General features: G+C 48.9%; 1 protein-coding gene across 1 annotated transcript in view; it reads right to left on the reverse strand.

Annotated features, from left to right (window-relative positions):
- Positions 1 to 26,830, reverse strand: part of SLC6A11 (solute carrier family 6 member 11) — a 124,265-nt gene that overhangs the window by 57,785 nt on the left and 39,650 nt on the right. Inside the window, exon 6 of the mRNA XM_057555651.1 lies at positions 11,565 to 11,699. Within this exon, the coding sequence (XP_057411634.1) occupies positions 11,565 to 11,699 (135 nt within the window). The remainder of the gene's footprint in view (positions 1 to 11,564; positions 11,700 to 26,830) is intronic.

Below are 26,830 nucleotides of genomic sequence, written 5' to 3' on the forward strand. Positions count from 1 at the left end.
AAAAGATGTCAGATTTAGCAAAGACTGTAAAGTAGTTATTATAGATATATTCAAAGCATTAAAGGAAAATACATTTGAAGAACAACATCAGGAAGTTGCATGATCCAGGATTCCTTTTTCAGAGCTCCCTGGGTCTGCTGTGTGAGGAAGAGAGTGAGTAAGTGAGTAAGAGGCCCACCTTGGAGGATGGGGCCCATCTTGGAGGCTATTCTATTAGCCCAGAGGAGGCTGGCTTGTGCCTCAGTAGTTTTGGCTCCATTTAAATTAGTGTGTTCAACCCTGGTGGGTACTCTCAAAGTGGGGGACTGACAACTTAGAGCAGATGAGTCAAGAAAGAATAAGCAAGTGAAAGAATAAATGAATATCTCAACATTGGAACCCAGGTGAGTAGAAAACTGGCCCAAAGTAGAGGTGAGGGGCTTCCATGTCACAGGAGGGGCCAATCAGTGGCTGACCAGGTTACTACAGAGGGGATTCCTGCACTGGGCATCTCGGGTGGGAATCTCACCCAATGCTGAGATTCTAGGATTCCTGCAAAATAGTCACATAGGTCTGGGATGCTCAAAGACCCCAGAACCAGGACTGTCAGCCCAGTGCTGGGCAGAGAGAGAGTGAGCCCAGAAAAATCAGATATGACAGAGAGTTTCAGCACTGAATCCTTTACATGGCCGAGTCAGACTCACCTGGGTTCAAGTGCTAGCTGTGTAAGCAAGACGCTAGTGCTTTAACCTCTTGGAGCCCTGACTCCTCATCTGAAAACCTTTAGGTCATGGGTTTTAAAATTCTCAGGTCCTATAAGATAGGACTATTCCTCAGGCACAGAATCTAAGGACTTATCTTATTGGTCATCAGAATTTAAGGTACTTATATATAGCACTTAGCTCCTGAGTCTGGAACAGAATAATTTTCAACATCTGACTATCGGCTGATTGAGTGAATTGGATAAATTAAATGACAAGTTTGTAAAGCACAGTAACTGACATAGAGTCAGCCATCAAGAAATGATAAGCAGTAACGAGTATCACTACTCTTATGGATACCTGAGCAGCTCTTCAACCACCACGACTGCAGATTAATAAGGTGCTACTAAAACCGCTGAAAACTAAAAAGTACAAACCTTCACCTTGAGTAAACCTGTGGCTGGAAGAATTTAGTGGGCGCCCAGCGATGTACAGAATCTCACTGGCGTGTACAGGAATTCTGATTCTAACAGCAGGCAATTCTTAAGGAATTTCAAGCAGTAAAGAAAGAAACATTCACTATCTTTAAGTGTCCATGATGTTAGATCAATAACACATCTCTAATTCCAGAGGAGTTTACCTGATGACTGGAGGAGCACACCTGTGTCAGGTGAATTTCAACCGCTGCACAGCCCTTCACCACTGACTTTATTGTTATTGTGTGTCTTTCCTAAGAGACTGTCATCTCCTTGAAGATAAGAACAACGTGTGATCTGATTCTGCATCGCCCTGCTTGGTACTGAGAGGAAAACAAACCAGCATGGTGGAGCAGTGACCCTAACCCAGAATCAAATGTACCGAAAGGAGACCTTGGGGGATTTTCAGTCCCATGGTGTGAGGTTTGCAACCCCCATGTCAGTGAGGTTTGTAATCTTTTGCAAAACACATCCAATGTCTCTAAGTCGATATCAATTTTGTAAATATTGGTTTGAACGTCCAACAGCCAAGAGGCCCATTTTCCCTTGGGTCCCTGCCTGGAATCAGAGTACACTGCCAACAGGTGGCAGCAATTCCATGGTCCCATCCCTGAGGTTCATCAGGTAGGGTCTTCTTCTTTCTTTCTTTCTTTCTTTCTTCCTTCCTTCCTTCCTTCCTTCCCTCCTTTCCTCCCTCCCTCCCTCCCTTCCTTCCTTTATTCCTTTCTTTCTTTCTTTCTTTCTAACATCTTTACTGGAGTATAATTACTTTACAATGGTGTGTTAGTTTCTGCTGTATAACAAAGTGAATCAGCTATACATATACATATATCCCCATATCTCTTCCCTCTTGCGTCTCCCTCCCACCCTCCCTATCCCACCCCTCTAGGTGGTCACAAAGCACCGAGCTGATCTCCCTGTGCTATGCGGCTGCTTCCCACTAGTTATCTATTTTACATTTGGGAGTATATATAAGTCCATGCCATTCTCTCACTTCGTCCCAGCTGGGTAAGCAGGTAGGGTTTTAAACCAGGGTCTTGTTTTCCCTGATTTGTCCTCCTTTGGGGTGGGGAGGGGGATAGATTTGGTGTTCTACGGGCTCTCACTGTTTGGGCATCCTTGGACCCCATCCCCAGGATCTGACACCTTAGCTACAGGCTCCAGTTCCCTCCGGAGAGGAGGCTGACTTGGGGAACTTGTACACGCCCTGGGAAAGCAGACCCCACGACTTGGATCTGTGACAGGCTTTTCTATTCTTGCCCTGAAAACACACACTTGAAACACAATGAAGAGCGAGAGTGGCAGGAATCTGGGGCAGGGAAAATGTGATTTCCTGCAAGAGCCCCTCCGCTCCCCAAAGACTGAAAAGGCAGAAAATAAAAATTTGAGGGGAAAAAAAATGGAGTGGTAGCACTTCACACTTCAGAGAGAACACAGGGCTGACAGAGAAGACAAATAGATGTTTAGAAAGTTATAACGGACCACGGAATGCAAATTGCCAGGGGACAAAGGCGGCGAATTGCTGTGTAGCTTCAAGGGCTTGATGAGAAACTTAATTTACTGGACCCATGATAAAAGCTCTCGGTTCTGAGTTCAAGGCCTCCCCTTTGGGCTGTGAGGCCCAGGCTTGCCCTGGCCAGCGCCAGTGGCGTGGACACAGAACGAGGAACACCGCCGACTTCCCGGCGCCCTCCTATGTGCCGGGTGCCCAAACTGAAAACTAGAAGTGTGTTTGCATTCCCAGGCACACTGGCTTCACGGCTACTCTATGCAGTAGATATTCATACCTGGACGGACAGGTGAGCGCCTTGAGCCCAGAGAAGTAAAGGGATGGGCTGAAGGCCGCCCAGCAGCTCAAGGGCAGTACTGTCTCAAATTTCCTTCCCTCGACACCAGATTCCACTGCACTGAAAACCCCTTTCTCTGGAGAGCAGACCCCCAACCACAATGTATGCTATGTCACCATAATGCAAAGTCACACAGGCTCTGGCTGGAATCGTCCTTCCTTCACTCATTCAAAAACTATTTATCAAGTGCCTACTGTGGGGCAGGCACAGTTCTGGGGGCTGGAGTTCTACAGCGAACGAAACAGATGGGTCACCTGCGCTCGCTCACGGAGCCTACACTGTAGCGTGTGGAGGACAGTGATACACAATGAACGACGTCTGAATTCTAGCGAGAGTCAAGGAGAAACCAAAGCCGGGAAGGTGGGCAGAATGCGTGGAGGGTGGCAGGGGGCTGCGGTTTTAAACCAGGTGGTCGGGAAGCCCTCATGGACACTACTGCCTTTTAGACCTGGAAACAACTTCCATGGCTCTCTCGACCCCGCGTTTTCCTGTGAGGAAGGTGTTCTCCCAGCTCCCAGGCTCCCACCACTTAGCTCTTTACCTACTTTCGCTTTCTGGAGTTCTCTCTCCTGCTTCACTAGCTGGGAGACAGGAAGAGGCAGCTGTTGTGAATGTTCCCCGACCCGGCCCAACAATCAGTTTTGATGGAGAATCCCTGCCACACGAGCCCAGAGGGGCCAGAAGCGTCCCTCAAAGGGAATTTTCCCTTGTCCAAGGCCCCGCGGAGCAGGGGTCCAGAGCTTTGCACCAGTCAGGCCCCCTGTGTCCCTTTGTAAATGTAAATGACACAGCAAATAGGCGTGTCTGAGCCCCTTGTAAGCAGGAGGGAAGGGGAGCTGGGCCCGGACCTGGAATTAACGGAGATGCTGGATCCTGGGGAGGCTGCAGGGCTGCATCTGAGCTCCTCATCATTCTGGTCGGGATGCCGGGAGAAGAGAGTCGTACGGGGCGGGAAGGCATCCTGGGGACCGTCTTTCTCCTGTGGGTCACTGCCTCCTCTCCCCTTGATGACCTGCATGGGCACCACCCCTCCCATCCCAGGCCCCAGACTTCAGGGAACCCCCAACATGTCTGCAGAGAAGTGAAGCTCTGATGGTAATGTGCAGCCCCCCAGTTATCACTGGAGCCCCAGGACAGGGCCGGTGCCTCAGGCTGCAGGAGAGACCAGGAGACTTGGGGGTTCTAACGCGTGCAGCCTCAGCCATCAGCACCCCCTGCCCCTGAGGCCCCCACCAAGTAAGCTTCTGGAAGGCATGAGAGGGAAAGGCATGGCAAGAGTGCAGCCGCTTCCCATCCCCTTGGATGTACGTATAAAAGGCTGAATCATTCGCTGGCTTTGGCGCAAGGATGGTTATCAGTAACAAGCTGTCACATTCTTCTCAACTGACTGGAAGGAAGGACGGGAAGCTGTGATCTCGCCCAGTCCCTCTCCCCTCTTCTTACAGGGAGAGGAACTCAGGCGAGGAGGGGTGACTCTGCCCTCTTACGCCAGACTGTGGGCCCCCTGCGGGGAAGGGGGGGTCTTACTCATTCTACACACTGATGTCCGGCACATAGATTCATGCAACGAGCATCTGGAATAACGTAAGGTGCAGCTTTGCCAGGCTCTGGTGACAGATGAGTGGTACACAGGACTATCGGGACGCCTGTCCTCGTTGGGTCTGCAGATCAGGAAGGACTCCCAACCAAGCACTCACTTCACCCCCTGCTGACCCCTCAGTGCACCTGAGGTCACTGACCACCCCCCACTCCCCAGGGACCGGATGGAACAGCCCAGAGGACCAATGACCTCCCAGCGGCTCACCTGCCCCCATCACCTCTCCTTCCCAGCTCTCCACCCAGGTGGCTCCAGAATCAACCCTTGAGTCCCTCACAGCCTGAACACTGCAACTTCTAGATCATCCCCACGAAACAAGTGTGTTCACACTCCGAGAGCAGCCAAACAACTAGACCGAGTGACACTTTCCAGGAACTTTCCTTCTTGGTGCAATTTGAAGTACAAATGGGAAACTAACTTAAGATGATTATTCAGAAAAAAAAAAATCAGGACTTGCTAAAAGGCGAACACTACCAAGAGACACAAGACCGAGGCTTTTACTGACCTCCTGATAAAATATTTCCAGCCAGCAGCTCTCCGACCCACTTTCTCTAACTGTGAGAGCTGGCCTCTTGTGTTCAGCGGGAGCGTGTGGCCACCTAAAGTCCTAATGCTACCCAGATGTCCCTCCAGCCCCGGCTGTGGCCCAGACTTCAGCCAACCATCTTTCACTTGCACTATTTTTGCCATGTCCATGTTTGTTCTAATATTTATTTAATACTGCCTTACTAACACAACACTGTAAAGCAATTAGGCTCCAATAAAGATGTTAAAAAAAAGAATGTTATGACAAAATAATAAACATAATTTGCAAAATAAAAAAAAATTAACCTTGTTTATTTTATCATGCATATATACACACACACACACACATATATTTTTACCAGTCATTATTTGATGGATATTTATTTCCAATGTTTCCTATGATAAAATATTTCTTTTTTTTTTTTTTTTTTAGCAAACCTCTACATGCATGTCTCCTTATGCACATGCATAAGGGATGTTCTGGGTGGCAGCCTGTGCTCACTTCTGGTTTTCAAAGTTCTTGCCAAATTACCCTTCAGAGTATGTGTGTGAGGTTGTGGGGAGGGGTGTCACATATATACATGTGAGTGTGTACACTGTCGGGCCTCTGTATTCACAGGTTCCACATCCTTGGATTCAACCAATTGCAGATGGAAAATACTACATGGTTTGTGGTTGGTTCAATCTGCAGATGCAGAACCTGTGGATATGGAGGGCCAACAGTAAGGGACTTGAGGATTTGTGGATTTTAGTATCTTCAGAAGACTGGCTCCAGGACTTGACACAGAAACCAAAATCTGCAGATGCTCAAGTCCTGTAGTCGGCCCTCTGTATCGGGGGCTCTGCATCCGGGGATTCAACCAACCACACATTGTACTGTAGCATTTACTGAAAAAAAAAAAAAATCCATGTATAAGTGGACCCACACAGTTCAAACCCGTGTTGTTCAAGGGTCAACTCTGTGTGTGTGTGTGTGTGTGTGTATTTTGATTTGGTTGATATCCCAGATTTTTTTCTAATGCACATTAAAATAAGTACATAACTATAAAAGGAAAAGAATATTCCTCCACGGCTGGGTCATCATCCTAGACCTTCATGGTCATCTGATGGGGCAGGCAAGTACAGCCTGGGATCCTCATTCTAGAGAAGAGGGGACTCACCCCAGAGAGGGGAGGAACCTAGCTTGAGGCCACATCTCCAATAACGGGAGAGTAGGAATCAAAACCAGTGGCCTCTGCTTCTTCATGGTCTGGAATATGTACAAATGGGAACAGTTGTAACTGGGTGGTGTGGACCTGTTTTCTTCTTAAGACGTCACCTCCCTTCATTTAGGAGTTGTCCTTCCCAGAACCCAGGAACCCTGGGCTCTAAGTCTTCACTGGGTTGCTAAGCTGCTGTGTGGCCACAGGCAAGTGGCTCAGCCTCTCTGACCTGGATCTCTCTATCTGTCGAGTAGACATTCCAGCTGGGGCATTGCGATTCTACTGACCTGCTCACATGCTGCCCTCCCTCCCCACAAGGAGACAAGCTTTGCGCGATGCACCAGCCTCCAAAGTTTGAGGAGCCATCAAAACCCTTATGCAGACTCATCATGACTGTACACTCCACTGCCTGCCTTTCAGCCCCCAGAGCAGATCAAGAGCAGATTCAGGGCTGCTCCCACCTCCCTTTCCAGCCATGCTGAGCCCCTCCTGCAACACACCCCAGCTTCCAAAAAACACTAGCTACCTGGAGTTTTGTTTTCCTTTCCCTTTGGGGTCACTATCCGCATCTCTGTCCCAGACAATCAGCTATGACTATTGCTTTTTGGTGGAGACACACACAAACGTATCCATTTTCTGGCCATTACTGAGAGAGAAACAAAAAACATTACAGCTCACAGATCTGGTGAGCTGGAGGTTTTTAGACTTCTTGCTAAAGCAACAAAATCTTTCTTTAAAAACCAAAATAGCTCTGGCTCTTCTATTCATTCAGCAAACATTTACTGAGCTATTATGTACCAGGCACTGAGCTATCCAGGGCCTAGGGACACACTGGTGGGCAAGGCAGATACAGACCTAGCTTCCAAGGTGCCTTCTTAGAGAGGCCCTTCCTGGCCACCTGTTGGGAATCACAGCCCTTTTCCCCAGCACTCTTTCCCCACGTCCATACTTTGTCTCCATGGTTCTTGCCACCATCTAATGGATGGCATCTTTTACTTGATTTTGTTTACTGCCTTCTTCCCCAACCAGAATATAAATTCCATGGGGCGGGGATCACTGCTTTGTCCACTGTCTAATTCCATATGCCTAATACCTATGATAATCTCTGACACAAAGTAGGCACTCAGTAAATATCTGTTGCAAATAAATGGAAAATAAATAAACCATACAGGTCATACATATATATGACATATATATGTGATTATTTCACTGCAAACATGATAAGTGCTTTGGAAAGTCAGTCCAGGGGTGCATGGTTGGCAGTTGGGACAGACTTGCCTGACCAAATAATGTTTAAACTGAATCCTAAAGGGTGACTGCATGTTGTTCAGGCAAGGTGGGGAAGGAGGGTCTCGGGGAGAAAGAGTGTTCCCAGTGGAGAAACAGCATGTGCGAAGGTCCTGGGGCAGAAAGGAGCCCAAAATTTGGAATTCTAAGGTCTGGAATGATAGAGGAGGAGAGTGATGGGGGATGCAGCAAGGAGGCAGCTCATGGAGGACCTTAGAGGCCCCTCCACTTGGATCTTATTCCAAAGACCACAGGGAACCTCAGAATGGATTTAAACAAAGAGGTGCCCATCAGATTTATATTTCAAAAAGATCACTCTGCTGCTGGGTGGGGAATAACCTAGAGGGGTTAAGAGCCACTTCTGGAAGACCAGTTAGGAGGCTTCTGTAGTTGTCAAATGGGAGATGGTGGTGGCCTGAATGATGCTGGTGGCAGTAGAGGCAGAGGGCAACAAGGATGGAGTGGGGGGATCAGGTGGGGGTCGGAGCCCATCAACCTTCCCCTCACATGTGTCTGAAGGTTCTTCAACTCAGGGGTCAGCAGACTTTCTCGAGAAAAGGCCAAACAGTAAATATTTAATGTTTTGCAGGTGTGCAGGAAAGAGTTCCCATAGCAGGCCTGATGCTGCTCTCCAGGAGGCATGGTTTGCCCTGGTGTCGGGGAACTCCGCTACGACATTCCCTGTGATGCCAAGTGATGCGGTTGTCCGTATGCCTGGGGCACTCGATTCTGGTGGACCAGCCTGCCTGGACTGTCTATACAAGCAATGCCATTTGCAGTGAATGCCTGCTTTCCTGCTGGGGGTCTGGAATCCAGAGGACTGTGATCGATCATGCATTTAATAAAATGCCCCCGTTAAAAACCCGGACTCCAAGTCCGGAGCAGTCTCCTCTGGGCAGAAGTGCTGCGCACGTGCTGCCGCATTTCGATACTGGAAGAAGGAGGACGCCCTGTGCAGCCTCCCCCGGCAGGAAGGGGAGAGACCGCTCTACGCCTGGTGTGGGGTCCTCCAGACTCTGCCTGATGTGTCTTTTTCTCCCACTGATGATGGAAATAAACCAAATCCGAGAGAACAACTTCTTCTACGTTTTGCAAGTCCTTCTAATAAATCACCGAATGTGGGGTGGTGATGGGGGGAGGTCTTGGAACCCTTGATACAGGGGGTCATATGGTTTCTGCCTCAACTACCCAGTTCTGTCTTTGAGTTATGCCTTTGAAGAGCCACAGACAATATGTTAAAAAAAAAAAAATACCATGGCCATGTTCCAATAGACCTTATTTATAAAAATGGGCAGAGAGGGCTTCTCTGGTGGCGCAGTGGTTGAGAATCTGCCTGCCAATGCAGGGGACACGGGTTCGAGCCCTGGTCTGGCAAGATCCCACACGCCACAGAGCGACTAGGCCCATGAGCCACAATTGCTGAGCCTGCACGTCTGGAGCCTGTGCTCCGCAACAAGAGAGGCCACGATAGTGAGAGGCCCGCGCACCGCGATGAAGAGTGGCCCCCACTTGCCGCAACTAGAAAAAGCCCTCACACAGAAATGAAGACCCAACACAGCCATAAATAAATAAATAAATAAATAAATAAATAAATAAAAATGGGCAGAGTGCTGAATTTGGCGTGCAGGTCATAGTTTGCCGACTCATGCTCATGGAAGACTCAGGGCTCTCCAAATCTACTTTGAAAACCATTGACTGAATTCACCCTTTCATGTCATCAGCGGGGAACTGAGGCCAAGAAGGAGAAAGAGAGAAGGAACTTGTCGAAGGTCACTCAGGACCAGTGGCAGAACCAGAGGAAGAATCCATGTCCTGACTCCCAGCCCTGTGTGCTTTCCACCACTCCAAGCAGCCGCTCCATAGAACAGCCTTGCAGATATGTCCTGGCCTGGGACCCAGAGGCCTAAAGGAAAGATCCGGTAGGAAACTGGGATGATTAGGGCAGGTGGTCTGAATGGTGAACCGCCTGGCCTCACTTCTGTTCTGCGTGTGGAGGTGGGTGTGTCTGTGTGTGCACACGTGTCTATGTGTAGGGCTCCAACGTTGTAGGTTATCAGTTGGGTTTTTGCAAACTTTTCTGATCATCAGAACGGCCTCTGAAGCTTCTTTTTTTTTTTTAAGTTTTATTTATTTATTTATTTATTTATTTATTTTTGGCTGTGCTGGGTCTTCGGTTCGTGCGAGGGCTTTCTCTAGTTGCGGCAAGTGGGGGCCACTCTTCATCGCGGTGCGGGGACCGCTCTTCATCGCAGTGCGCCGGCCTTTCACTATCGCGGCCCCTACCATTGCGGGACACAGGCTCCAGACGCGCAGGCTCAGCAGCTGTGGCTCACGGGCCCAGCTCCTCCGTGGCATGTGGGATCTTCCCAGACCAGGGCTTGAACCCGTGTCCCCTGCATTAGCAGGCAGATTCTCAACCACTGCGCCACCAGGGAAGCCCCTGAAGCTTCTTAATAATACAGATGCCCAGGTGCCATCTCAGCCCCCTGAGAAAATGCATTTCAGCATGCGCCAGGTGTTCTGAGGATCAGCCAGGTTTGGAAACTCTGGGAGATGCTCGGGACTGGCCAGCCCTGAGGACCAGAAGGAAGCCGGCGGGCAGAGCAGAGAACAGGACGGCCATCCTGGATCAAGGCAGAATTTGTGGACCTAACAAAAATGCACAGACCAGTGATTTTGGAAATCTGTTTTCCAAAACCGCTTCTTCAACTGAGCCTTTGGCATCAGAGGTTGGAGTCAGTGAAGCGAACCGTCAGGAGCTCATTTCCTTCTTCCTAGGGATTCTGCTTGCAACTCAGGCTGCTGCTGTTGGGGCCTAAGCCTCGGGGCCCTCACGGTGGGGCAAACTGAGACAGAAACGAGCACACGGGCCCAGCCACCGTCCACTTTAACCCACCGTAATGAGCTACACCTGAGCTGCGCGAACCAGCACTCCTCACACCCCCATTCTCCTAATAGGGGGCAGCCGCAAGCCAGAGACGGAAGACTTGACATCTCTTGCAAGCCTCGTGATCAGCGGAAGGCAGATTCCACACTCTACTGCACGATCTGTGTTTGTTTTCATAGAAAAACGAGCGCCTCTTCACCCACTAAGATATCTGTTGAGTATGTTATTTCACACATTGGAATTTCCAGGGGGCCTTTAAAAGATACTGAGACCTGAGACCCACCCCCAGAGAGTTTGTTTTAAATGGTTTGGGTTGTGCTCTGGGTGGGAATCAGGATTTTCAAAAGCTCCCCAGGAGTTTCTAACAAGTAGTGGAGGTTGAGAAGACCTGGGCCCCTAAGACGCTGCGTTCATCTCTTGTCTAACACGCTCCCCAGGCACACCACCCCTACCCACCTGGAGAGGCTTCGGCATAAACAGTTCTACCCAGAATTCAGAACGGCTGAAGCCTTTCCAAAGACAACTAACAGCTTAGCCAGGTCACCAGTTATTTTGTTTCTGTGACCTACCCCCGCAAAGAAAATCAGCAACAAAGACCCAGTTTCTCTCAGAGAAGCACGCCTGCAGAGATCTGTGTTCTTAGGTGGAGAAAATTGTGTATTTTTATTTTAAATGACCTCTAACTGAAATGTAGCATTTCCTTCAATTACAAAGGCAGGCAACAGACCACAGTACTGTAATGGGTAGAAATCCCAGATATTTTCATATCACGGTACAGAGTTCTCCAAATATCATGTATGCTCACCACTGCTTTGAAATCATGGAAATTATTCACCTCATGCTGGATCTTGCTACATTACCATGTCATAAATCTGTCTTTTTTTTCATGTTTTGGTGATTGTATTTCAATGTACTTGATTCCCTGTGCATGTAATTCATGCATTGAAAAGTATTATACTGAGAAGGGGCCACAGACTTCCCTCAATGGGTCGTCTGTGTAGTCTCCATGTAGAAGGCTTCCCAGAGGTGGAGGGCGGCTGTGCACGGAGCCAGCGACTCTTACCTGTGGGTCGGAGAGCCGGGAGAGGTCGGGGTATAGGTAGAACTTGATGCCTTCGGAGGCCCCGGGCAGCGTGACCCCCCGGATTAGCAGGATCAGAAGCATGACGTAGGGGAATGTCGCGGTGACATACACCACCTGCCAGGAGAGGAGAGGAGAGAATCAAGAAGGAGTGACGGTGGCAGGCAACGTGGCAGGCCCCTAGCTTCTTGCTGGCAGCAAAGGGCCACCCAGCGCAGCGGTAAGAAGTGAGCCCTGACACAGCCTGTTCTCGCACCCACACCCTCGAGGCTGGGTCTTGCAGTGAGCATCTACTGAGAGCCCACAGCGGTGCTGTATCAGTGCTTTCCAATCTCTGTTTGACCAGAACGGAAGAAAGAAATACATACGATATCACAACTCATACACACATAGAGCTGAAACAGGAAGTTTCACAAACTCATGCTCATCTCACATGTGTGATGCACTCTAATATTTTCTATCATACTGTGTCATTTTTTAAAAACTGGTCATGACCCTTTAAATTCATGTCACAATTCACTAATGGGTCAAGACCCACATTTTTGAACATCACTGCTCTTAATGAAAATCAAGTTTTCATAGCCAAAGATGGAGAGGAGAGGAGAGGAGGGGAGGGGAGGGGAGGGGAGAGGAGAGGAGAGGAGAGGAGAGGAGAGGAGAGGAGAGGAGAGGAGAGGAGAGGAGAAAACAGAAAAGGGAATGGGAGGGGGAGAGGAGGGTGGGGAGCTGTTTAGGGTGGGAAAGACCCAGTGTTTTCCTGGAATCATTTCAGCTTGGTCTGCTTGGAAGCAAGCGATCGGACCCAATGAACCTGAGAGACCCTTGCAGCCCATGGATTCTGTGCAAGAATCAAGGCAGTGAAATAAACGAAATCTTCCCTAAGCTTCCTTGAACAAGAGCTGCATAGAAGGAAACAGCAACACCTTGACAGACCACAGGAGTTTCTGTTCTACCTGAGGTGTCCTCAGGACTCAGTGTCCCCTCCTGGTCTTATTTTTTCTCCCTTGTCACACCCTCTCCTCCAATCACTTCATTCCTCCATCTATTTAGAGCAGCAACTTGTTAATATTTGGGGGCCACAGACACTTCTGAGAATCTGATGACAGTTATGGACCCTCTCCCCCTTTCCCCCAAATGTGCACTTTCACAGATATGTGCACCAGCTTTTGGATGGTCCAGAGGCTCAGATTCCTCAAGTAAAGAACCTGTGCTCTAGGACCTAAGATCTTAATCCCTCCCTCACTCCGGAGCCTCTCACCCCTTTGCAATGCAGGGTTTCTTTCACTGGTGGCTCAGGCCTTCACTCCACTCATTTATTTATTTACTCACTCATTCACTCACACACCCTAAGCACTCCTATGTACCGAGCACTGAGCTAGACTCCTGAATGAATGGGAGTCACAGGATGAAAGTTCCTGTTTCAAGAGGCTTCCCCACTGACAGAAAAGACAGGCGTGTATGTAGGTAGATAACTAATGCACTGTGTAATCGGGGGAACGCAAAGGATGGTGGAGCACAGAGAAGGGAGTAGCTAATCTCAGGGGTAGTCAGAGAGGGCTTCTCCAGGGAGGTGATCCAGGTGTTGTCCCATAAAGGATGAACAGGAGTTCAGGACATGGGAAATGGAGACGGAAGGAAGAAGGAACAAATAAAATCCTACTATATGCTGCGTACTTTACACATGACAATAGAAATTGCTATGTTTTATTCATCACTTCCACACACCAGGCATTCATTCTTCAGATAGTTATGATTATCGTCTTTTTAGATATGAGGAATGTCAGAGAGGTCACGGCTAACTCACCTAAGATGGCCCAGCTAAGGAATGGCAGATGTGGGATTCACAAGGAGGCCTGTCTGACTTCAAGGTCATGCAATCAACCATGAGGCTGTATATGTGACTCCCACGACAGCCATGCAAATTCAGTGTTATTTTCCCCATTTTTAGAGATGTGACTCTCAGAGAAGTTAAGTCATTTGGTTGGTAAGTGACAAAGCAGGGATTTAAACTCAGTCCTGAACAATAGGAAATAAGAACAAGCAGGGGGTGGTGTCCATGGGTCCTGCCAACACAACCTGGAAGGCTGGATGATCTCATCCAGACACTGTTCCTCACCTACCATGACGGCACCCACCTCAGGCCACCCACAACTCTGCCCCACAAATTTCGATGTCCACGTTCCCAGATCAACCACTGGCTCAATCGACAAGGCATATAATCAATACAAACAATTTCTTGCTGTCACATATATTGTAATCCAAAGAAGTTGAAAGCAAGTCAAATATATAACGACAGACCAGTAGAGGATACTAGTAATAATAATAATAATAATAATAATAATAATAATAATAAGCAGTAAATGTTGATGGTTCCTGCCCAGAGAGCTAATTAAGAGTGCTATAAAATCTCCACTTCCCTTAGCTTTGTAGGCACAATCTATCATAAATCTTCAGCATTTCACACAAATGCTTGATTCTCCTCCTTCAAAATGAACCCCCCTAATCAACCAGCTTATGTCTATGAAGCTGGGAAGGCTAAAATCTATTGCTTTCATCGTATAATTTCCACTTTTGTCTCTGTTGTACGGCAGAAGATTAATTATCCAAAATGCCCAGGACCTGATTAATGATATTTCTGGAGCTTAACCCCCAATGCTCACAAAATTTAGGGAAAAGGATGTTATCCTGTAAAACATAAGAACAAACGAAAATCACAGACATTTGGCCTTCATTTGTGGGACCATCTTGATGGGACTAAACGTGCTGGCTGTGCTCTGTCTGGTCTGTGGTGAGTGGACTGGGCCACTGGTGTGTCATTAGGGGTCATTTATAACCTGGCCACACGCACCCTGCCGTGCCCCTGGCAGTACATAAAGCAGACTGCTCCTCAGTCAGCACATGGGCAGGATTTATTAAGTGGCTGATGATTATTCTGAAGCAATTCCAGTGTTCAGAGTTCTAAATGGATGCTCTGCTTCTATCTGACATTTAGGAGAACTCCACTCTCTCCACTGGCACCCACACCCTCTTTTTTACACTCGTTTTGTAAAACCCTAAGGGAAATAAAACATTCAGGTAAATTGCCCAGAGACCACAGTGCGGACAACGAGTCAGGCTGCCAAAATGAAACCACTGGCTGTCAGGCGTTAGCTAGAACAATCCCTTTGTAAGCTGATGTTTGAGAGCCTGGAGCCAGGGTACAAAAGGTGCTTCAGGAGGATCATTATGTAATGCACGCAAGTGGACAGCAGTATGAAAATTGAGATGCACTGCTGGCCCAGCTCTCCTAAAAGCCCCTTGCAATCTGTCTCTACCCTCAGCCATCCCAGACACGTGCATATCACCTTCGATTTTTCCCGAGAGCAGCTGTAGACTGTCCAAACAATACAGATCTTGTTATCGAGAACGTGCACGTAAATGGTACACCTGCTGCCACATCCCTCCTGTGCCCATGCCAGACATCACTAATTGATCATGATACCCTGCAGCGAAGCCTGGACGTGGCCCCAGAACCCTCCGCATGGGACTCCAGGCAGCCCCATCATCAGCTGGGAAGAACCCGCTATCTGCTCCCCTTGCTCTAGTCCATTTTTCACTCATGCCTTCACCGTCCGCTGCAGGTCCTTAGTCCCGGCCCTCAGAATGGTGAGACCAGGTGTTGTGCTCAAGGAAAGAACTGCTGGATGTGTGCACACGGATGAGGTGCCTAGGGTCATGAACCCACCACAGCAGCGTGAAACCAGGAAGGGAGGCTAGAGCGACAGGTTGGAGGGTCTCCAGGAAGGGCTCTGGCCTTCTCCTGGCCGTGACAGCGGGGTTGGAGCTGGGTCTCCAAGGCTAAGCAGGAACAGGAGAGGTGAGTCAGGCGGGGAAGGTATGGAACCAGCCAAAGATGTGGAAATGAGCACAGATCTGGTCCCCTGGGATGTCTAGGCACCTCCAGGTTGTCCTGCGGGTGCTCAGGCTGCAGTCAGCCTCACCGAGGCTGCCCTCACGTCCCAGCAGTAGTGTCAAGTCCTGCCAACTTGATCTCCAACTATATGCTGAAATTACACCCTGCCTTCATCCTCATCGTCAGGGCCCTTCATCACCTTTCTTCTCAGTCATGTGACAGCCCCATTCCGGAGCCCAGGTTTTAAAAATAAGAAACTGGCCTGTGTCTTCCTGCTCCTCTGAGCCCACCTCCCAGTCTCTCACTCAGGGTTGTGGGATACAGAGCGAAGGGCTGGGCTTCACGTCAGGGACTCTGTGCTCCAACCCTGGCGCTGCCCCCACTTGCTGTGCGACTCCATCAGTCTCCACCCCTCCCCCAACCACTCCGCTCTCGGCTGTGCCAGGTTCCTCGCCGCTGGGGCGCATGCCAGGCCTCCTTCAGGCCTCCCTGCCTTTTCATGCCTCCCTTTGTCCGAACGTCCATCCCCAGCTCCTGGGCCACCCAAGGCGTTAGTCCTGGGTACGCCTGAATCCCCACAGGGCTGAGGACTCCTCAAAGTCAGGGGCCCTGCCTTCCAGCTGCAATATCGTCCAATCTACTGTCCACGTCAGGCAGGGAGGCCCCCGGTGGTGGGTTTGAAGTACCTCAGTCTTACGTCAGGAGCTGACCTCTTCACTATAAACCACTCCTGTCTGCCACGTCCTCCCTGACCCTCACCCCACATCCATCCCCCAGTCACGCCAGCATCTGCCCAGCACTGTAGCTGTTCTCCGTCAGCTCTTTTATTGTCTTGCAAGTTTAAGATTTCTAAAATGTAAGTTCCACAGAAAAAGGGAGTTGGGCCTTTTACATTCCCTGCTGTATCCACAGTGCCCAGACTGGCATAAGGTACATATAATGTGCTCAATAAATATTTGTTAGAGAAACAAATCAGTAGTCTGACATCTGGACCCCGAGGTTAGAATGCAGGTCTTCAGAATAGCTCTTGTGCTTTGTCCATTTGAAATGCTAGAACCACATAAAATGGGGTTCAGAAAATTGCATCAGATTTTAGGGAGTGTTCATAAATAAGGAAACCACAGGAGATGTGGCTTTAAAAGACAGACCAGTCCAATGATGGAGGGCAAGGAAGTTCAGGTGCAAAGTTCAGTTTCAAGATGTCTGAGGCCCTAGGATCTGTCTGGAAGAGAGCCAAGCAGGGCTCAGGCATTATGCTAAATTATGCAGGGTCTGGTTACGGGCATAATAAGGTCACTGACAAGGTACCATCAAGCCTGGCTGTTCCTGGCCACTGCCAGTGGTGGTTTGGACCCAGAGAGGTGGGTGTGGGGGAAGGAGGGTCTCAGCTGTCAGACCTCTCAGGCCTCTGAAAGGAGACTCCTGACCAAAGCACACCCTTTGGTTCAGAAAGAGGTTGTGTTGTTTTTTGTTTTCTTACTATTGTTTAATTTCCTTTTAGCAGGTCAAGTCCTACTGAATATAAAGGTTAGCACAATTGGTGGTAATTATACTGTATCCTGTTTTAATTGACTCTAATTGCTCATTTGCATTCCAATACTGGAATTGTGGGGTGTTTTCTCCCTACTTCCAGGACAAAGCTATTTATTTCACCGGGGGGGGGGGGGGGGGGGGGGGGAGGGGACGGCCCGATCACTGAGAATGCCACGAAAGTTGCAGAAGGGCTGCCCCTCCCCAAGTTTTCTAGGATAAGGGAGTCAATTGGAAAGCTGAGCATTGTTCAAAAGGCATTGAGCGGGGCTTCCCTGGTGGCGCAGTGGTTGAGAATCTGCCTGCCAATGCAGGGGACACGGGTGTGAGCCCTGGTCTGGGAAGATCCCACATGTTGCGGGGCAACTAAGCCCGTGTGCCACAACTACTGAGCCTGCGCGTCTGGAGCCTGTGCTCCGCAACAAGAGAGGCCGCCATAGTGAGAGGCCCGCGCACCGCGATGAAGAGTGGCCCCCGCTCGCCGCAACTAGAGAAAGCCCTCGCACAGAAACGAAGACCCAACACAGCCAAAAATAAATTTAAAAAAAAAAAAAGGCATTGAGCTAGCAGGGTGGTGTTGGGGCAAGGACCCAACACCACAGGGTCAGAAGGTACAGTTTGCTGAGCAGTTTGGGCAAGTTCCATACTCTCCCTGGCTGGCATTTTACCATCGACAATGAGGTGGGGTAAACTAATCCATACTGTAATCACTCTTACCATCTTCCCAATTTTTTTTGCCACATACATGTATCATCTTTGCATTATTTACTTAATATTGTCTATCAATCAATATACTCTTTTACATTAAATAACTATTATGTAATAAGAAAACTGTAAATTGCCACGATAAACTGAAAACCATTATCTCTTACCACAAATAGAAGATAAATGCAAAAATAAATGCAATGAAGATAAAATGTGATTAAATTCTAGCCAAAGGTTCTGAGTCTGAGCTGTGTTCTCTCTTAGTTCAAAAGCAAGAGTAGCAAGTGTCAGAGAGGTGCTAAAAAATAAGCCAGCTTACTGCACCTTTTGCCTTAAGACACATGAAAAGGGAATACTGTCTCATTATGTGACAGGATGTTCTTTAATCTGGCTTCATATATCACTAAAATCACCCTGTGGACTGCCAGGAGAAAGAACACTTCCCCTATTTGTGAGAAAGACAGGATGGATGAAGCTGAGGTCCATCCCAGCAACTGCAGTGTTTCCTAGAGCAACGGTCCCCAACCTTTTCGGCACCAGGGACCGGTTTCATGGAAGACAATTTTTTCACAGATGGCCGAGGCGGGGGTTGTGGGGGGGGGGGTGGGTTGGGGGGCAGGGGGGGTGCGTGGAGATGGTTCAGGTGGTAAATGCAAGCGATGAGGAGCGGCAGATGAAGCTTAGCTCACTCGCTCGCCCACTGCTCACCTCCTGCTGTGCAGACCGGTTCCTAACAGGCCGCGGACCGGTTGTGGTCCGTGGCCCCGGGTTTGGGGACCCCTGTCTAGAGCACAACCCTTTTCAAAGGTCCAGGACTCCCTGGAGCTCTCCCGGGTCCTGATCCTGACCTCGGCTGAACCTTCCGCGAGCCAGCTACCTGGAGCTTGGAAGACACTGAGGTTAACTGAGAACCTACTGGGTGCCTGAGATGTGTCACAGAGTATCTCTAACTGATCTTAATACCACTTGAATAAGTTCTATCTCCACTCTGCAGACAAAGAAGAAACTGAGGGTTGAGAGAGAAGTGGCTTGTTCCAGGTCACAGAGCTGTCAGTGATCAGGGGTTTGCCCTCTCCACCACATGTGCTGGGCTCTCTGCTGCAAACCTGGCGACACAATACCTTCCTGTTTTCAACTCCTGTTTGCTCCTCTGTCTGTCCTTAACCTCAGGGGCCCAGCTTGCCTGACTTTTGGCAGCAACTCATCATTGCCTGCTACCCCAGCCATGTTTGCCTCTGTGTCTGGGGTACATCTGCCCATCCCATATGGTTGGAAAGCAGGGTACTGAACATCCAATCCTTAGAGAATCATTGTTTTGAACACCAACAGATTTTTCCCAGCTTTGGATTTTGAGAGAGCACTACCTGAACTCCTAGGAAAGAACGCTACAGCAGGCACCAAATAGTCTGGCATAGCTTCCATTAAGATGTTATTGATCTCTAGGAACAAGTTGCCGGGAGAATGAGAATCTGAAAAGGGAGGTCACCATGGACACATCTGGCCTCTTAATCATTTTTAGAGGTGTTCTTAGACCACTGTAGCAGAAACAGTAAACGAAGAAAAAACATTCTGTCTGTTTCAAGTAACCAAATTCTAAATAGGTGGAGGGAATCATGTTTTCAAAAGAAAATAGTGAAGGTATTCACTATTCAAGGAAGTAACAGTACTTTAGCAATGCAGCAATATTTCCATGAGGAGCTAAAGTTTTAATTTTTGTACAATGACAGTGGTTTGTCATTAGCACATGTGTGGAGCCTAAAAGAATATGCCAAAACATTGGCTCGCCTTGGGATCCAGGTAACATGGCATCAGCCCTGAGCTGGGCTGAGGAGTAAGTGAGGGAAAGTGACAAGGGACAGGATTAGAACTGAGAGGCAACAAGGTAGGGAGGGATACCTGGGTTCTAAGTCCCCATCCCACCACCACCACAACGGTAGAGACACTGAGCTGTCCCCCACCAAAGATCCACTCTCCCTTCTTCAGCAGTAACAAAACCCCTAAGTTTCGACCGGATCCATGGCTGCCTAGAATACAGACATTTCCCAGCCTCTCTTGCAGCTAGGTGTGACCATGTGACTACGTTCTGGCCAATCAGATACAAACAAAGGTGCCACATACGACTTCCATGTTGTATCCTTAAAGGGAAGGGCTGTACCCTTTCCTTTCCTTCTTGCCCTTCCCAGGGGCTAGAATGAAGACCAGGTAGTGAGTCATCTTAGACCATGGAAATAGGGACAACACCCACGGGAAGGCAGAGGGACAAAACAGAAGGAGCCTGGGTCCCCACAAGCAGGCAGCTTATGCCTGGACTGTTACAGGAGAGAGAAGTGAACCATTTTCTTCCTGCTATTGCTCTTTGAGGTCTTCATTACAAGGAGTCAAACAGGTAACCTAAATATCTAACCCTTGAATCTAACCCCGGACTACCTCTGTGACTGTGGGTAGGGCCTGCTCCCAATCTTAGTCTATGCCATCTTTCCTTCAGTGAATGCACCCGCCCAGATGATCCACACTATTCCTTTCTACTCAGAATGAAGCGAAGATGCTGAGGACAACCTGAGGATCTGAACGTGGACTCTTGAGAGCAACCATCCTACACCTGGGGTCAACCAGGAATAGGAATAAATAGAATCAGGAAGCCTGCAGAAAGGTCCAGTCCATCATATTAAAAGAGAAGTTAGAACAGACCTGCCAGAGATCACCATTTCTTGGTAATCCACAGTTCCAACCTTCTCTGTCACAGTTTAGACTGACCTGACAGTGTGGACTCCATCACCAAGTACAAAGGTGTGTGCCTGGGTTAGAAGGTCTCTGCAGCCTTCCAGGGCCTCCATCCTCCTCAGTGTAAAATGAGGATAACACCTGTTTCCAAGGTCGATGTGAAGATCAGAGACCACCACGCCAAGCACATGACACAGACATCGACCGCTCAATAACTGAAAGGATTCTGACTGCCTTTGCTGGTATCACTGGGGCAAGACGCAATGCCCTCCAGCCCAGTGGCCTTGGCTGGCAAAGAACAACATATCTGGGGGCTCAAAAATGCAAACAGAGAGGCTGTCTTTTAGCTATATGGGGAGGGACAGAGTGGTGTCTCCCGAAAATCCCTATGGGATCCCCTTACTGACAAAGGGAGTGACTGGCAATGTGGTGGCAGTGGAAGGCTGGTGTTAAGAGGTGGTCATTCATTGGCTGGAAAATCTGGGTGAACTGGGTGAACAGGACTCAGAGATTAAAAAAAAAAAATCATCAGGACAGAGAGAAGTGTACACAGCCATCCTGAGGAGTTGTGTAGCAGCCAGACTCCGGGATAAAGGATGGAAGGCAGTGGGAGTGAGCCACAGTGGCTATTATGGACGGAATCCTCCGGAGTCCTAGCTCCAGCAGCAGCTGAGGGGCCAGGGTGCAGAGCGTGCTTAGATGGAATGGCAGACATTCTATCAGGCTGGACCAGTTAAGACAGAATTCCAATTTAAAATAGAAGGAATTCAAAAGCTGAGCTGAAGGGAAGGATGGGTCCCAGATGTGTCATCACAGACATGTTTATGTCAGGGATGAAGCCTGCCCTGCAAAGGGGGAAGCCAGACTTTTGGAGAAGCTGAGGTCAACGAGCATCACCAGCCTCTGTGGGGCTCCAGGAACCCAGTGAGGAAGGGGCTCAGGGGCTCCCCACTGAGGGGTATGTGGTTGCTGGGGGCTCAGGTGCAGCTCATGGAGAGGAACTTGCAGAGACTTCTCAGACATTGACCCCCAAATGCCACTCCCAGCCCTGGTAGGTCAGGAGGGAAGGAGTCACTCAGCATCTAATCTCATCATCAGGGTTGGGGCATTGTGGGCAAGAAACCCAACATCTTAGGAGGCCAGGGAATGGTGTTACTCTTACTTCTTGCTGATGGTTGGCACCAAAAAGATCATCCACACCCATGGCCTATTCCAAACTTGAGATCCCATGGCTTTATTATTTAGTAGTCAGGGACCTCCTGGTTGAAAGCAGAGGGCTCAAGAGGGAAAGTGCTCAGTTTGGGAGAAATGGAAGATCAGGAGATACTCAGTAATGATATAATGATGGGATTAATATTTATTGTTGGCTCTACATGCTTTACTCTCATGCTCTCCAATTCTAAAAGATAGAAACTAGTATTATCATTCCCATTGCACAGAGGTGGAAATGGAGGCACCCAGAATTAGAGTATTTGGCCCACGGTTGCCCAGCTAGAAAAAGGTAGGATTCAAGCTCAGATCCATCCAACTCCAAAGCCGACACTCAACTACTACCCAGCCCCACAGGGAATTCAAGTGCAGCTTCATCTCACACCACAGCTCCCTGCGTTCCCTGAACAAACCCTGCACTTTCCCACGTGCAAGCCTTTGCTTCTGTCATCCCGTTCACCCAGAAGCTCCTTTCTTCCTTCTCTACTTACCACAATCTTGCCAATCTTCAAGACCAGTTCAGTTACTATGTCTTCTAGGTCTCAGCATGAGGCCATCCAGGAAGGACAGAATGCTCCTTCCATAGCCTACAGCACACTGGGCAATACAGCGCACAGATACAGGATAGGCCTTGACTCCAGAAAATCCAAGTTCAAAACCCAGCCTCTGGTGCTTTCTATGTATGTGGCTGATTTTTGGCAACTTGTCTTCCTAGGTCTTGATATTCTTTTCTGTAAAGTGGGGACAATAATGCAGCAGATTGACTCAATCCCTCTGAGCCGTGGGTTTTGTTTTGTTTTTCAATTAATTAATTAATTTTTGGCTGCGTTGGGTCTTCGTTGCTACACGCGGGCTTTCTCTAGTTGCGACGAGCATGGGCTACTCTTCGTTGCGGTGCGTGGGCTTCTCATTGCAGTGGCTTCTCTTGTTGCAGAGCACAGGCTCTAGGTGCTCAGGCTTCAGTAGTTGTGGCTCGCGGGCTCTAGAGTGCAGGCTCAGTAGTTCTGGCGCACGGGCTTAGTTGCTCCGCGGCATGTGGGATCTTCCCAGGCCATGGCTTGAACCCGTGTCCCCTGCATTGGCAGGCGGATTCTTAACCACTGCACCAACAGGGAAGTCCTTGAGCCGTGGGTTCTTAAGTCCATGGAATGTGGATAACAGTTCCCACCTCTCACGGCAGGTGTGAATTACACGAGCCAGTGTATACACAGCACCAGGCACAGCAGCCCTTACTCAACAGCTCTCCTTCCTCCTGAGCCCTTTTGCATTCTACACTCTCGTGCACCTGCCTCTCCCTTACTGAGGGTAAGGGCCTTATCTTTGCGTGCTCTGCGTGCTTCTCGCTGAGGCCTATGAAGGCTGTAAACACTTGGAGAATGAGCTCATTCTGACCCCAATAACCCAGTGAGAATGAATGGGACAAAACAGGACATAAACCCATGTGTCTACAATGGGCTTTTGGTGCAAACAGTCTCTGCTCTCACTCGAGCCTCTCCATCTGAAAGTAAAGGACTTTCTGTCCAATTCAATTCACCAGCCATTTACTAAGCCCACTGGGTGCCAGGTCCTGTGCTGGTCTTAGAGATCGTGCTGATGAATGAGCCAGACCCAGACAGTGACAGTCATGACGAAGGACCATTCGGGGGACAGCAGCAGTGGCAGCTCAGGGACACAGAGGCAGCTCAGGTGGCAATCTGTCGCTAGAGAGGTCCTCCTGGAGCTGGGCTTTGAAGGGGAACAGGCTGTCCTGTTGCTCCAAGGAGTCCTGATCTAGAATGTGCTGTGTGAATAAATTATTTAGAACAAGAAGGGTCAGCACACAGGGCGCTTCAGCCTAGGAACCTCACCTCTAGGAAAGAGACAAGATCTGCATGGTGGCAGGGAAGCTGTGTCCGGAGGGGACAAGAGACTTAAAGAACCACCACATGCACAAAGATTGCTGAGCCCAATTCAAGTCCTGGTCCACAGGATACCTAAAAAAAAATCACTGGAAGGGGGAGTCTGGTGTTTAAGCCTATTTCATGGTGAATTAAGATTAGTGAGAGAGTCAATGCTATTGATTTTTACACAGCTCCACCATGAAGACCACAAAAATGAAAACGAATCCCCAGAATAGCCCAAGCAACATAAATATTCCATGCAGTGCCCAGCCAAGCTTCCACCAGCATTAGGAGTTATTATTTACTGCCTGGAAAACACACTGGTACCTTGGCTTATAGTGATTTAAACACCATCCATCTCTCTTGGACTAGAAGGCTGCCGTCGCCATGGCAACCAAGGGCCCCATGAAAGCACACCTTTAAATCCCGGGCAGGGGTTTACTGGTGCAGGGAGGCTGTCGAACAAGAAACACCACTCCATGTCCTCTTACTTTAGTCTTCAACACACTCTTAGTGATGGAGGGGAGAGGAGAGCGTCCATGCTCAGGGGCTGTGTCTGCAGCCAGAAAGGGCAAGGTGCTGCCTGGATCCTGTAAGCATCACCTGTTCCCTAAGACAGACTGCCTCCCATCCGTCCCACAGGGCAACGACTGGGGGGCTCTCCTGGGCCCTTTCTCAGGCGTCCTGAGCAACACAGGTCCCTCCCAGACCACCTGTGCTAGCTGCAACACGCTCCTTCCAAAACAGCTTCATTGGTTGAAAGAAGAATCCATGCTTGCCTCCTGTTCTTGCCTCAGGTGACGGCCATCTGTCTTGTTTCCCAACTCTCCACTCAAGGGCCACTCCCCAAGGACACCAGGGCACCTCATTAAGGGACACCTTGTCTTTCTCCCAGTTCCCAGCTTAAAAACTTTCCCCCGTTAGATGCTTCTGCTTTCCTGCTTCCTTTCCTCATGTTTTTTTTTAAGTCTTTTACAAATTCATTTTTTCACACATTCTTTCCATCAATTAATCAACCAGCCAGCCAACTCTGATTAGCATCTGTTATGTGCCAGATACTGCAGTAGGCATAGAGGATGCAAAGGTAGATCAGGAGCGAGCCCTGCCCTCTGGCTGTCGTGGTGGCTGCTTGCCGGGTCTGCAGACTTCTAAGCTGTTTCCCGGAAGAGTCCGGCCTCCTCCCACATCTGTTCTTTCTCTACACACTCCCGTGGCTTTTCTTACCTACTCCTGCGGCTCTCGGGGCCACTGATGTGCCGATGATCTTCAATGTCTCTCACCAGCCCAGTGGTATCTCTTGAGTTTAAGACCCATACTTTCAACACCCTTTTGTGTACATCCACCTGGATTTCCCACCTACAACCGCATGCTCAAGACAAAAACGGTTACTTTCTCCCCCAATCTGTTCCTCCTTCTGTGTCTCTTTCTTGGATAATAGTGTCACCTACACGACAACCTCACTGTGTCCTCTTTGAGTTCAACTTCTGAACTCAAATGAATAAAGCCTTTGAAAGGGAGAGACACGCACAGTGGGGATCCGTTGCCCTGCAGCCCCGATGCTGCCCTCCCCGGGCGTGGCCAGCTGCAGGGGGCCCGCCCTCTCCTGCTCTCCTCCAGGTCCACCCCCCCCACCAGCCTTTCTCTACTTCCCAGAGAACTCAGCTTCCTCCATCACTCATCTCCCCAAGTCCCATGCCTTTACCCCTCCGTCCTTCTCTTGAATTCTCTCCCTGGGTATCCCACCCGTTCCCAGAGCTTTAATTCCATCAACTCTAAAATGCATGCTTTTAGCACTATTTATCTTGTTATCTCCGAAATCAGGATGCCCCCCCAGCTGGCATGTAGTTACCACTCTCTGAGTGTAAGGGACCTGGCTCAGAGCTGATCCTTTTATCATCACTTTGGCTGAGTTACGGGCTCTGTTGGTTAAAATATTTTTAAATCAATTGCTGTTTGATGTTTAGAACATCTTTTTAGAAGATTACACTGTGTTTCACAGACAGAGGGTTAAAGTTGATACTGTAAAGCAAATATAAATCATTAGAGAAATGATCACGATCCTGTATTTTCTTGCAAAGAAACAACCAAGTACTTTATGGATCTGAGAAGATACACACCAGTAGACGAAGCTGGATTCTGCTGTTACCTCAGTACGTGCAAACTGATCGCTGTCGTACCTCAAACAATACACCTGCAGACAGGAGAAACTGCTGATTCCTTTGGGAGAGATAAATAATCTTCAAAGCAACAAGAGTCCAGTGTGGTTATTTCACGTGTCACAAAGGAATAACCACTGTTAAGGTAATGTAGAGCAGATTAACTAGTAGTATTTCTGCTTCTAATGTACATCCTTCTTAATTGGACGTATTATGTACCTTCTGGTATATAAAATAACAGTGTAACTTAGAGCAGGTAAAATATGTCATGTCAGAGGATTCTCATCTTTTGGGGGACACAGGTCCTTTTGAAAATCAGATGATAGCTATGGACTCATACCCTAGAAAAATGTACTTATTCACATGATCCCATCATTTTTTTTTTAAGATTTCTTTTTTTTTTTTTTTTGATGTGGACCAATTTTAACGTCTTTATTGAATTTGATACAATATTGCTTCTGTTTTTTTATGTTTTGGTTTTCTGGCCGCGAGGCACGTGGGATCTTAGCTCCCCGACCAGGGATCGAACCCGCACCCCCTGCATTGAAAGGCGAAGTCTTAACCACTGGACTGCCAGGGAAGTCCCCTGATCCCATCATTTTTATACACTTCCAAGGGGTTTCAGGGGCCCCCCTGAAGCATCCCTGGGCCCCAGGTAAAGAAACCCTAACACACAAACTGATGACTCTACTCCACATCCCTCTGTCCGAGCTCCAGGCTTCCCGTCCACCACCCGGACATCTCCACTTGCAGTCTCAGAGGCACTGCACACGTAACGGGTCCCCAAAGAGAGGCGTATCTCCCTCAGTTCCGGCCCAACCTCTCCCTCCCCTGACACCACCCCGTCTCACCCAACAGCTCCACCAAGCACGGGCACTCAAGCCAGGAAGCTGCTTGGACTTCTCTGCCCCCGACACCCTCTGCGTTCAGTCACCGATGGTGGATTCTCACCCTTGCGTATTTCTCAAACCGTCCTCTTCTCTCCGAAAGCTGCCACCACCTCCTACCGAACGACTACTATGTGGAATGCAGCCTCGGGTCCCATGTACCCATTCCCCATGCCACAAGCACAGTGGCCTTTCTCTAAAGAAAGCCCGGTCACGACACCCCTCTGCTTTAAGCCCTTTGTGGCTCTCCACCACTTTCATCTCACTA

Source organism: Balaenoptera acutorostrata, chromosome 10 (assembly GCF_949987535.1).
Source record: "Balaenoptera acutorostrata chromosome 10, mBalAcu1.1, whole genome shotgun sequence".
In the NCBI taxonomy this organism is placed as follows: domain Eukaryota; kingdom Metazoa; phylum Chordata; class Mammalia; order Artiodactyla; family Balaenopteridae; genus Balaenoptera; species Balaenoptera acutorostrata.